Source organism: Jaculus jaculus, chromosome 14 (genome assembly GCF_020740685.1).
Source record: "Jaculus jaculus isolate mJacJac1 chromosome 14, mJacJac1.mat.Y.cur, whole genome shotgun sequence".
NCBI lineage: Eukaryota > Metazoa > Chordata > Mammalia > Rodentia > Dipodidae > Jaculus > Jaculus jaculus.
Genome location: NC_059115.1, coordinates 33,779,604 through 33,792,601, shown reverse-complemented (window position 1 = coordinate 33,792,601; position 12,998 = coordinate 33,779,604). Strand labels below are relative to the sequence as shown.

Genomic DNA, 12,998 nt, shown 5'->3' with positions numbered 1-12,998 from the left:
ACAAAGTCCCATGGCCTTTCATCTACTTATAACCATGTAGAAGAAAAGAGAGGGGAAAAGTTGGGGTCATATACCTTTTGGTTGGTCAGCAGGCTGTGCTCAATGGGGCCAGCACTGTCTGGGAAGGCCACCCTGAAAAGGTCCCAAGAACCTATCATAGCCAGCAACAATGGGATGGAAGAAACCAAGCGCTCATAAGTCAATGGTCAAGAAGCCCAGAAGCCCCTGGGGGCTGGTAGGCACAGGAAAGAGAGAGGGAAGGCAGAACCTGAGTCATAGCCACTGAGCCAGATCCAAAACCAGAGGGTGCATGATGACAATGAAAGGAGTGCAGGAGGCTTCTAGAAGCTGGAAGTAGTGGGGAAAAATATTCCCTAGAGCCCCAAAGCAAGGCTGGCCTTTAACAACTTGACTATAGGATGCATGAGCTACAGAACCCTAATGTGTTATTTGAAAATCAAATTGTAATTATTGTAATTATGATTTCAAGAACATCAGAGAACCCACACGGAGTTCATGCCCTTTGCCATCTATTAGCTGTTCTTGCTACCAAGCAAAGTGCCACGCACCACCTGTGTACCTCTAACCACAGACATTAGCCTGTCATAGCTGTGGAGGTAGAAGTCGGAGCCAGAATGTAGCCAGGGTCATGTGGGCCCTGAAGGTGCTTGGCTTATGGTGACAAAACTAATTCCTCAGGTAGCAGTCCCCAGTGGATGTCTGCTTGTGTACAATGTCCCCTTTTTATAAGAATGCCTAGCCAGGTGTGGTGGCGCACACCTTTAATTCCAGCACTTGGGAGGCAGAAGTAGGAGGATCACCATGAGTCCAAGGCCACCCTGAGACTTCATAGTGAATTCCAGGTCAGCCTGGGCTAGAGGAAAACCCTACCTTGAAAAAACAAAATAAACAAACAAACAAAAAAGGAATGCCAGTCATTTTAGATCAGAACTTACCCTAATGACCTGTTCTTTACTCAGTAAACAGCAAAATCCCTATTTTCAAATAAGGTTACTTTCACAGGTATTAGGGATAAGGTATTCACATCTTTCCAGGGGACACTATTCAAGCCTAAGACACTGCCCCTAGGTAACCCCTTTCTTCACATAGCCAAGGGGAAGAAGCAGGAGGAACCCTATGAAGTAATGACCCTCTCACACTGCCTCTTTTTGCTCCCCCCCCCCACTCCCAGAGAGGCCCAAGAAGCTAATACCCAAAGCTGAGGGACTGAAGCTGCCCAGTGGCTCACTGGAACCTCAGTGTCCTCTTTGAAGATCTGGAGATGTTCAAGAGTTCATCTCACTCTCCACAAGTGGGGCCTGATGGCACAGGACTGTACCCATAGTTATTCAGGGCACCTATCTGGGCTATAGAAAGATCCTATTTCAAAAAATAAATCGTTTTAAATGAAAAGAAGGCTGATGATATAGCTCAATGGTAGAGCACTTACTTACCCTGCAGGGGCATCTGGATTTAATCCCCTGCTCCACAACAAACTAAAATCCCTGAGGTCCCCGGGGCAAGAGTCATGCCAGCATGTACTCAAGGGTTTCCTTCCAAACTCAGTGTGCCAGGGCCCCTGTGTTATTTTGCCCCCTTGTCTTTTTGTCCAGCAGCCCTGGAATCTGCCAGGTTGGAGTCCACATCTCTTTATCATTTTATGCTAAGCTCCTGCAAACTGAGACATACGCAGCCCTCCCACCAGCCAGCAGCTCATGCCCAGTGCTTCTTGATGGCATGTTTCTCACAGTGAGTCTCTGAGTTGGAACAACTGAGAGATAAAAAGCTTTGTTTTGGGCCATTTCTGCTCCTCCCGCCAACCCATGTAGTGCCCGCCGTCAGCTTTTGTCCCTCCTCCCTCCCGCCGGCAGGGTGTGCGGCCACCATGGCTATTAGAGGCCGCAGCGCCCGCGGCAGCATCGGCCTTTGCAGCGGCGGCGGCAGCACCAGGCTCTGCAGCGGCAACCCCCGCCGGCTTAAGCCATGGCGCTTTTCACGACATCCAGCAGCAGCGACAAAGACACCTTCGAAGTAAGCACATTCCTCGATTCCAACAAAGCCCCGCAACATGACCGAGATGAGCTTCCTGAGCAGCGAGGTGTAGGCGGGGGACTTGATGTCCCCCTTCGACCCGTCGGGTTTGGGGGCTGAAGAAAGCTTAGGTCTCTTAGACGACTACCTGGAGGTGGCCAAGCACTTCAAACCTCATGGGTTCTCCGGCGACAAGGCTAAGGCGGGCACCTCCGAATGGCTGGCTGTGGGTGGGTTGGTCAGTGCCTCAGACACCGGCAAGTAGGATCCCTTCCCGGGGACAGATTGGATGTTGGAGAAAATGGATCTGAAGGAGTTTGATTTTGATGCCCTGTTTCATATGGGTGACTTGGAAACCATGCCAGATGAGCTTTTGGATACTTTTGATGACACATGTGATCTATTTGCCCCCCTCCCAATCCAAGAGACTGATAAGGAGCCTCCCCAGACAGTGAACCCAATTGTCCATCTCCCAGAAAGTTCAACAAAAGTCGACCAGGTTACTCCCTTTACCTTCTTGCAACCTCTTTCCTTTTCTCCAGGGGTCCTGTCTTCCACTCCAGATCATTCCTTTAGTTTAGAACTAGGCAGTGAAGTTGGTATTTCTGAAGGAGACAGGAAGCTTGACACCGCGGTTTACATTTCCATCACCCCTCAGTGCGTAGAGGAGGAAGACACCCCCTCAGATAATGACAGTGGCATCTGTATGAGCCTGAGTCCTACCCTGGCTCTCCCCAGCACAGTCCCTCTACCTCTGGGGGATTTCCAAGTAGTGTGCCTTCTCCAAGTGTTCCCCGCGGGTCTACCCGTCCCAAACCTTATGATCCTCCTGGGGAGATGGCTGCAAAAATCAAGGTTGAAAAGTTGGATAAGAAACTTAAAAAATGGAGCAAAATAAGACTGCAGCCACTAGGTACCGCCAGAAAAAGAGGGCAGAGCAGGAGGCCCTTACTGCGGAGTGTAAAGAGCTGGAAGAAAAGAAAGAAGCTCTGAAAGAGAAGGCAGATTCTCTGGCCAACGAGATCCAGTATCTAAAAGATCTGATAGAAGAGGTCTGAAAGGCAAGGGGGAAGAAGAGTCCCCTAGCTGGGTGGTCCGGAGTGCTTTGGGCTTGTACATAGAAGTCTTGTGCTAATGCTTGTGTTGTAATAAATTATTTTGTAGTGAAAGTACAAAAAAAAAAAGCTTTGTTTTGGCTCAGGGTTCTTGAAGTCCACAAAGAGGGGCTGTATCTGATGACGGCCTGTGTGGTGGCTTGAACCAGATGCTTCCCATAACCACATGTTTCTTGAATGCTTGGGCCCCAGGTTGTGGCGAGCTGGGAGGTGGAGCTTTGCTGGAGGTCATGAGTTGTTTAGGGCAGACTTGGGGGTGTCATAGTCAGCTCCATTGTGTGAGAAATTGGCTCACTCTCCTGCTGCTGTTGTCCACCTGCTGTGGCAGAGGTGATGTCCCACTGCTGCCCATGCCATGCTTCCCCCTGCCATCATGAAGTTTCCTCTCGAGACTATGAGCCAAAATAAATACTTTCCTCCTGTCAGCTGCCCTTGGTCAGGTGTTCTGTCCCAGCAATGAGATGGTAACTACAACAGCCTTCATGCTGGCGCAATGCACCATGGTGCAGGGTATCACATGGAGAGCAACAGGGAGCGACATGTATATTAGGCCCTGGTCTCTCTCCCTCTTCTTACAAAGCCACCATGACTGGGTTACAAGGGCTGAGAAAACCTTATTTAGTCCCAAGCTCCTACGAAATTCCCCTTTTCTGGACACCAATGTTAGACAAAGCTCCCACCCTCCCCATAACCACAGAGGAGACAGAACTTCAGCAAGAGTTTACAGGAGACAGACCATCCTCAAGCCATAGCCTAGAGCAAGCCTGGGATGACTCAAACATGGTGTCTACACCAGCCAGACACGGTTGAGACTGTAGGGCCAGAAGTGGCTCCCGTTAGCTCAGCTCAGAAGTCTACACAACTCTGTAAATGTCAGTCCCTGAACCCAGGTCTTATTTGGGGATCAAATAAAATGTCACTGGGAGACAATCAGGTCCCTATGTCTGATTGTGTGACACATGGCTGTTCCTTATATGGGAACTCAGGGTGTCTTTGAGAGTGACTGAGGTTTTTTGTTTTTTTTTTTCTATTTTTGACTTTTCAAGGTAGGGTCTCACTCTAGCTCATGCTGACCTGGAATTCACTATATAGTCTCAGGGTAGCCTCAAACTCTACCTCTGACTCCCAGGTGCTGGGATTAAAGGCGTGTGCCACCACGCCCGGCTATGACTAAGCTTTCCTCAGTTCTTGGTTAGGCTGTACCTCAGGGCTGGGGTGCCAGATGAAAACACCACACAAAACTCTTCCTGAGAAAGTGGTGTCCAGGCTCTTGTCTTAATGAATTTTGACAAATGAAATCCACAGACCATAAAGATGAAGTTTAGAAGATTTTATCATAGCATTTAAAAGAAGAAAAGAGGCAGAGCTCCTGCAGTAAGGTGGGAGATTGTCTCTGGAAATGGGAAAGCCTATCTGGTGTCTGGTGGGAGATCTTTTTGGTAATTTACTGGATGAGGGCTGTGCTGGTCAGTCCTGCCCCATCTCAGGTGTCCAGGCACCTGCGAGATTTCCATGAAAGGGAGTAATCTCACACTCCTCCAGAAGGGAATAACCCTTTTCAGTTTACTCTTCTAGGAAAGAAAGAGGTAAGGAAAAACAGACTCCCCTTTATGTTTCTGGCCTCTAGTAAGGTGGAGGCTGTGAGGACTTCCTTAGGGAAAAGATAAAAAAGATCCAGACCCCCACAGGCTCAAGGATATTTCTCCCTCCAAACTGCCTCACTTCCCTCTGCCATTGTGCAGAGAGTACCACACCTCACCAGGGCATGCTTCGGAGGTGTGAGATCCACACGCCATGTGTACAAAAGATGTCTTGGGACATAAAATGGCCTCTACTGACTGGTGTGTTGGAGCATTTGGTCCCAGGCAGGTAGTGCTGTTTTGGGAAGTTGTAGAACCTTTGGGACATAGGGTCTAGCAGGTTGACATATACCTTTAGAGGGCTGGCCTTGAGGGTTATGGTTTGTCCCACTTTAAAATATATATTTATTTATTATTTATATATGAGAAAGATGGAGACAGAGGGGGGATAGAATGGGTGCATCAGGGTCTCCAGCCACTGAAAATGAACTCCAGATGCACACACTGCTATGCGCATCTGGCTTATGTGGGTCCTGGGGAGGTCAACCTAGGTCCTTAGGCTTCACAGGCAAGTACCATAACTGCTAAGCCACTGCTCTGGCCACTGCCCCACTTTTGACCGAGAGTTCTTTCCACCTGCAGCCACGATGTTACCAGCCACAAGCTCCCCGCCCCTGCCACCAAGCCTTCCCCTTCATGATGGATGGACCATGTCCTCTGAGACCATGAGCCAAAATAAGCCTGTCCTTCTTTAAGTGGCTTCTGTCAGGTATGGTCTACGCTAATACCACATGCAGTATGGTCTCACCACCTCGCAGTCCTGTGCTGTTCTCTAACAAGGGCCCTGCATTTGTGTTGCCACCTGGACTTGCAAAGTGATGAAGGCAGTCCTCCATAAATGCTTATCAGCTGGCCCTACAGTCCATTCATGCCTTGGCTTTTCCTACTCTGGGCACCCCTTCAGTCCTTGGCTTTCAGGTCTCTGGCCAAGGCAGTTTCCCCCTTTTCCATGCAGCCTGCTACATCTCTGAAAAACTGAGTTGCAGTTCTTCCTGGTACCTCAATGGTGATCATCCCAGCTGTCACTGATGGGGGCTTTTCAGCACTGGCCCAAGTCAACTCAAATCCTACCACTTACAGTTCCAGAACACATTGCATCCTACAAGCCTTCATAGACCAGTCACTTCCTCTCCAGTCATCTCTTGTCCTGCCTCAAGCTGTTCTGTCACACTCAATAGTTTTCAAGCCTGTGCACCACTACTTCACTGATCCTCTTTAGACATGTTCTAGTTTCCCCATGATTCTCTTCAATGGTGGAGCCTGGGCAAGGAGCTGGTGTGATCTGACCCACACAGGGCTGAGGAGAACAGTCACCTCCACCAGTCTAGAGGGTATATTTATGTTAATGGTTCTAGAGATTGCATTGTCTGCGTTTGGAATCTGCGATGGATATTTCCTGTTTCTGTGTGGATGGGAAGAGACGATACTCATGTAGTTGTGACACTGATGAGTTTGGGGCCAGAGACCTACCTCATAGGCACATCAGAGTTCTTCCATCTCCAAATCCTGAGTTTTCCTCTCCACCAATCAAGTCTTATGGGGCCTCAGTGTCTTCATCTATGTAATGGAAAACTATAGCATGCTATAGTTTCTCTTCTAAACACAGACCCCAAAGCCAGGCAGGAAACACAACAGAAGCCTAGGGCCAAAGCTCTTAGAAGAATAATATTTCCTTTTCTACTAACATTCCAGCCTTGCTGGCTTGGAGATTCTCATATGAGCAATGAGTCCTTGTGGCTCCTGGAGGCTGGGTTTGACAGCTTTCTGGATCTTACTGCCTGCCTTGAAAGGTAGACTAGGCCACTTTCTCAGTGCCTCCTCCTTTCACACTCTTCCCATTTATGTCTTCCTACATGTCCCTCTGCAATTATTTTTCTCCCTCTTTCCTGATAAGCCAAAGTGCCCTTTCAAATAAGAACGCAGAGTGCTCCATAAAACCGCAGACACCACACAGGCTCTACAATGACATTCCCTGCTTTCCTGTGCTCCCCTGTTAAACAGGTTGCCAGGGTTGGTTTAAGGCTTCAGCTATCACCATGTCTGCCTAGCATTGTCTCCACAGGGACAGGGACCTCTGGTGTATGTGAGGTTTTCCCACCCAGTGTGAGGCACAGAATTCCCTGTGAGGTATTCAGGCAGGCTGGACTTTCCTGTCCAACAGGCAAGGGCATGGGGCATAGAGAGGAGACTGGCCAACCCCGGTTCAGAGTGGTTAAACAAGGAACCTTGGCTTACATGCCCTTCCAGCAAGCACCACCCTTGGATCTAGGGTTGTCATACGAAAATAAAAGACAGCTTTTATTCCTCTGCCTATGTCTCCACTCTGTCCCCTGACCCCAACCATCCTTTGGCATGCATCTTTTCTGAAACCCAAGCATTGGCCCTCAGATGTGAGCACCATATAGAGATGATGACCTTCACGTGGCATTGAGACAATTTCCGCTGACACGAGCGTTTGAACCCTGAGCCAGGCACCTAGCAAGTCTTAGCTGGTGCTGTGGTTGCACACGGCTTGGTACTATGGCTGTGGGACGTGGTACTCCAAAACTCAGTGATGTTAAAATCCAAATATTCAGACTCCAGCTTAGAAAGCCTTTCAAGAACAACTTTCTTCTATGCTGTCTTAAGCTTTGGCTGCAATATACAAATGCTAGGGGTGGCTTGAACACTAGGGGCTAGGTGCATCCAAAGCCTTGTGCATTCTCTTGCCTAACAGTGACCTGTGCAGACAAGAATCCCAAAAGAGGAGAGCAAGAAAGCTGAATCCAGACTCAGAAGTCTCAGAGTGTGACTTCTACTGAGCTATATGACTTAAAATACAAACCCCTGAGCTGGAGAGATGGCTTACCAGTTAGTGCATTTGTTGTCAAAGCCAAAGGGCCCAGGTTCAACTCCCCAGCACCCATGTGAAGCCAGATGCACAAGGTGGTGTATGTGTCTCAAGTTCATTTGCAGGGGCTAGAGGCCCTGACATGCCCATTCTCTCTCTCTATTTGCCTGCGCCCCCATCTCTCTCTCTCAAATAAATAAATAAGTAAAATACTTTTTTAAAAGTCAAACCCCTTCCCAGGCTTAAAACAGGATGGACATCCATGTTTAGGAGAAAGGATGTCCATCCCATTTGAAGAGCATGCAGGTGGTCACCTCGGAAAAGACAATCTGAGCCCTCATTATCTTCATCTCATTGCATTTATGCTAGCCAACTTTCCACTACTGAGGCAAAATGCTCAAAGTAATCAACTTAAAGAGGAAAATAGCTGGGCGTGGTGGCGCACGCCTTTAATCCTAGCACTTGGGAGGTAGAGGTCGGAGGATCGCCAAGAGTTCGAGGCCACCCTGAGACTACAGAGTGACTCCCAGGTCAGCCTGAGCTAGAGTGAGACCCTACCTCAAAAAAAAAGGTGGGGGGGAAGAGTTGGGCATGGTGCTGCACACCTGTAATCCCAGCACTCAGGAGGCAGAGGTAGGAGGATTGGCAAGAGTTGAAGAGGCCACCCTGAGACTACATAGTGAATTCCAAGTCAGCCTGGGCTAGAGTGCGACCCTACCTCAAAAATAAACATAAATTAAATTAAATTAAGAGTAAAGGTTTATTTAGGCTAGCAGTTTTAGAGGTTTTAGCCCATGGTGGGGCGACTCCATTGTATTGGACCATCGTTTCACCAGATATCCCCAGTGCCACAGTGGGCAGCCTTAGGTTCATTTCATAGTGCCCATGATTCCAAGCCACCCATTCTCTCTTTCCCCTAATCTTTCTGTAGAATGAGATGACCTTCCTAGGGCCTGGGAGTTCTAAGAACATGGGCAGGAAAGGCGGTGAGGACCTTAGTAACTAAGAGGCTTAGCAACAGAGCTCTTCTAGCCACCTACAATTTATCCTTAGGAACCGGATCATGTGCTCAGCTAAAAGTCTACAGTCCCATCCTCTGTTACCAAAAGGGATCACCAGTGAGGTCTATAAACAGAAGTTACTGAGTGGGATTCCTAAGGGGAGATACTCCTAATGTCGATGACTCCGATGAAAGACACCTTTTCTTGCCTTGACCCCTTGCTGTTTCTTTTTGCCTAGACCAATGTATGACCCAAGCGATGATGGTAGCCGTTTTACGCCTATGAGGTAGCGTTGAGAAAAACAGAACAGAAAGATGGGAGTGTGAGTGACTAGCTGCATCATGGAGCCAACAAAACAGTTTTTAAACTACCTATGTGCATTGAAAGAAAAAAAAAGTCTATCTGTTCAAGCACCCTTATTACTATTATTAGTCAGCTACAACTATGATAGAACCCTATTGCCTTTGGCTTTCTGACCAGTCTTTCTGTCTGAAACTTCTCCCACCCCGCCCCCGCTCTGATAGCAGTGACCTTCCTCACACATAGCCTGAGGAAAGCCCTCCCCATCTTGACAGCTTCAGTGACTTCCCAACACCTACAGATAGTCATGTTGTTATTGTGACAAAGGACCAGTGAGGATCAGTTCAGGACAGAAGGGTGTGTTTTGGTTCATGGCTTCAGAGGCTTCAATCCATTTTCACATGTCTCCATCACTTCTGGATCTACAGTGAAACAGAACTTCATGGCAAGGAAAAGCTGACCACCTCATGGTGGCCAAGAGACAGACAGAGAGACCGGGGGAGAGAGAAGAGTCAGAGAGACAGAGAGAGACTGGAGACAAGACGTACCCTTCAAAAGTATGCCTCAGCGACCTACTCCTCCCAAGGAAGTACCACCTCTTAACAGCCCACTCACCAGGGGATGAACCCACTGATGGAGTCAGTGCCTCACAATCCAATCCCCTCCCAGTAGTGACATCAGCTAGCCATGGCCAGACCCACACAGGGGCCTTCTAAGGGGACACCTCATATTCCAACCACACCACACTCTAGATAAAATCTGTACTCTTTTTCATTGCACTGGGGATCATCAGGCCTGGGCCAGAGCCTGGTTATACCTCCTGCATCCCCAGACTCCATGCTTCTCAGCAGACCAGTTCACACCACTCTGATTTGAAAAGTTTTGTACGGTGGACTTGTCCTCCAACACCCGACTCTTTGTCAGCTTCCCACAGTGCCTTCCAGAAAAGAGTCACCTTTCGTGGACTTCTCTGGTTTGAATCACTTACCACTCCCAATAGAGTTCCTTGTCTCTTAATCATTCTGCACCACCACTGCCCTCCACAAGCCGGGTGGGGTCTTTGAGGCAGGAACAAGACTTTACTTCCTACTCTATACCCAGCTTTTCAGTCCCAAAGGGATGAGATAACTGGATGAACAGTTGTGCAGACCTGGGCCCCTGGCTTCTGCTCATGCTTCCAGAGATGGCTCAGTTAGAAAAGGGACCAAGTAAACCTAGCAAGTGTTGCAGAGAGGTGTGGCGGCTGGTGCTCGTGGGACTGGGCCCACAGGCCTCCTGGAAGCGGTGACGAGGGGAGCAGAGAGAGGTCAGTATATCCCTCCACACTCAGTGCCAGCACAGGCTTGCACATGGGAGGCAGCAGAAGGGAGCAACTCTACCTGGGATCCCCTGTCCTCTCCCTGACGCACTCCACGCCACGCACCGTCAAGGCCCCCTCCAGAACAACCACAGGCCAGAACCAAATAGCAGGGCCAGCATGTTAGTCACCTTTACGTCACTATGATCAAGTACCTGAGCCAAACAGCCTAAGCTAAGAAAGATTTGCTTTAGCTCCCGGCCTCAGAGGCTTCTGTCCACCATGGCAGAGCAAAGCAGCTTATACCTTGTGGACAATAGCAGGGAGAAGTGACAGGAAGGGGCCAGGTAAGACATGCTCTTCAAAGACATTCCCTGTAACCCTTTCTTACAATGAGGCCTCACATTCCACAGTTCCAACGCCTCCCAACAATCTATGTAAACTGTGAGTCCACCCGCACCCCATGGATTAAGCTATTCATGAGATCAGAGCTGTCTCCAGCAAAACACTGACAGAGACCCTGAGGTGTGCTTCACTCGCCTCCTAGCGGTCTCTCTCCATCCAATTAAGTTGACAGCCAAGACTAACCCTCACTGCCAGATGCTAACCCTGTAAGGAGAATCAGCCATGGACAGCAGTTCCAGTTCCCCCAGCCCATTCCCACCCTTAGCTGTTCCCACACACAAGCCCATCTCCGCTTCTCCTCCAGAGTGGGAGGAACCTTAATGGCTGTTATCTTCTTATTATCGTGTCCCCATTCACAGTAGGGGACATGGTAGCCCAGAAAAGGGAAGTGTGCCAAGGTCACATAACTGGCCAGCAGGAGGCAAGGCTGGGACCACTGCCACCTCCTTTCTGGGCAGCTGCTGCCCAGAGAAGCCAGGGCACAGGTAGTGGTGGCCAATTCCAGGGGCTCCAAAGGGAGAATCTTGCCTGCCTCCTCAGGGTCCAGCAGGGCCAGACCCTGGTAGCTGGGAGGGAATGCCAGGCCTCTGCCATCTCTCATGAGGCCCAGGGCCTGTGCAGCCCCCTTTAAGGAGCGCTCTGTCTCCCAGTCTTAATTTTAGCTTGGAGGCCTGCCACGATTGGCTTTAACGAGAGAGGCTGGCTGAAGTATGTGGGACAGCTGTCTGCTGGCATGCTGGGTGGGGCCTATTTAGCCCACAGGGCCTCCAGCCTGGGGACCCTGAGCTGGTCTCTCTGCCCTAAGGACTGTCAGCCCGGCCGGCCTCAAGACTCAGATCTCCTCCTGCAGGTGCCCCAGGCCCACCATGATGGCGGAAGAGCACACAGACCTGGAGGCCCAGATCAGCAAGGACATTCACTGCAAGGAGATCGACCTGGTAAACCGGGACCCCAAGAACATCAACGAAGACATCGTGAAGGTAGGTGCCAGATCAATGGGGAGCCATGGTTCTGCTCCAGGCTGATATTCAGCTTTGTTACCCTGGTACTGGCTTCTCCTGAGCTCCTCAAACAGTAGCAAAGGCCTTTGGCATAGGCAAGAGCCAAAATTTAGACACTTGAGACCTAAGGGTTGATGGGGTAGGAGGCAAGTCATACAGAAAAGGCCCCCGTATTACTCTGGAGTGCCTGCCCTATGCTCTGGCCCAGGGCCCAGGAGGACTCACCAAGACAGAATCAGAACCAGTGCCAAGTAGGACTCTTCAGTGCCAGGGGCATTTCTGTGGTCTCCACAGTGGGCTCAGGGTTAATCTCTGAAGGCAGCTCTGGGCCCGGCTGGTGACCCCTCCAGGGAACACCCATTGCTCTAGAGCAGTGCCTAGCACCTGACCCCACAGAACACTGGCAGAACAGGCCCTCACCTCAGCTCCCGCCTCACCTCAGGCCTGGTGGCCAGTGCAGGCTGAGACTCCTGGTAGGTGCCAGCTTTGAGAGTGCTCCCCACACCTTGCCTGATGACTGCCTGGGGCCCACACACTTAGGTCCAGTCTAAGGAAAACAATGTTTCCCTTAGAACAGGGTCCCCAGACACCAGCCTCGACAGTCCCTGGAGGAGCTGGTGCCTGGGGCCTCTGAACCTACTTCAAATGAGTACTTAGATTCTTAGACCTGGACTGCTTCATACACTTTATAGGGACAGTGTGAGCTACTGTCACTCTGTGGACTTGAAAAATATAAACTGTACCAGCCATTCACCAACTATTATACAGTGTACACAGCATAATCTATTATACATTGCATTTTTGCATGCTAATTAGGAAAGTTTAGTTTTACATGGTCACCTTTAAAAACCAGTCCAGGGCTGGAGGGATGGCTTAGTGGTTAAGGCATTTGCCTACAAAGCCAAAGGACCCAGGTTCAATACCCCAGGACCCATGTTAGCCGGATGTACAAGGGGCCACATGCATCTGGAGTTTGTTTGCAGTGGCTGGAGGCCCTGGCATGCCCATTCTCGTCCTCTCCCTCTCTCTCTCTGTCAAATAAATAAAAATTTAAAAACTAAATAATGTAATAAAATAAAAACAGTCCATAAGATTAGACTATTTTTAAGAGTCATGTTAAGCTGACAGAAGAAGTAAACAGAAAGCAGTCAAACATGCTCCCACCTGCAAAGAATTTTAAATTTTCTAGCAACTAAAATGAGTTGTCATGATATTTTTATTGAACCCACCATACCCGAAATAGTATCATTTCAACATCCAACACATCTAGAACAGTGTGTGGCCACTGCACACTTCCACCTGGTCTTTCAAACTTCCAGTGTGTTGAATCTCAGTTTTGTCCCCAAGTTTTCCTCTGAGACACATGCTCTGTGTTTAG

At 49.4% G+C, this 12,998-nt stretch overlaps 1 protein-coding gene and 1 pseudogene across 3 annotated transcripts in view; both read left to right on the top strand.

The window, feature by feature from the left end:
- The window catches only part of Cav3 (caveolin 3), a 91,703-nt gene that overhangs the window by 65,870 nt on the left and 12,835 nt on the right, over positions 1–12,998 (top strand). For all 3 annotated transcript variants that reach the window (XM_004651481.2, XM_045133908.1, XM_045133909.1), the window contains one exon: positions 11,470–11,599. In XM_004651481.2, coding sequence (XP_004651538.2) covers positions 11,470–11,599 — 130 coding nt within the window. The remainder of the gene's footprint in view (positions 1–11,469; positions 11,600–12,998) is intronic.
- On the top strand, positions 2,040–3,152 carry LOC101605468 (annotated as a pseudogene).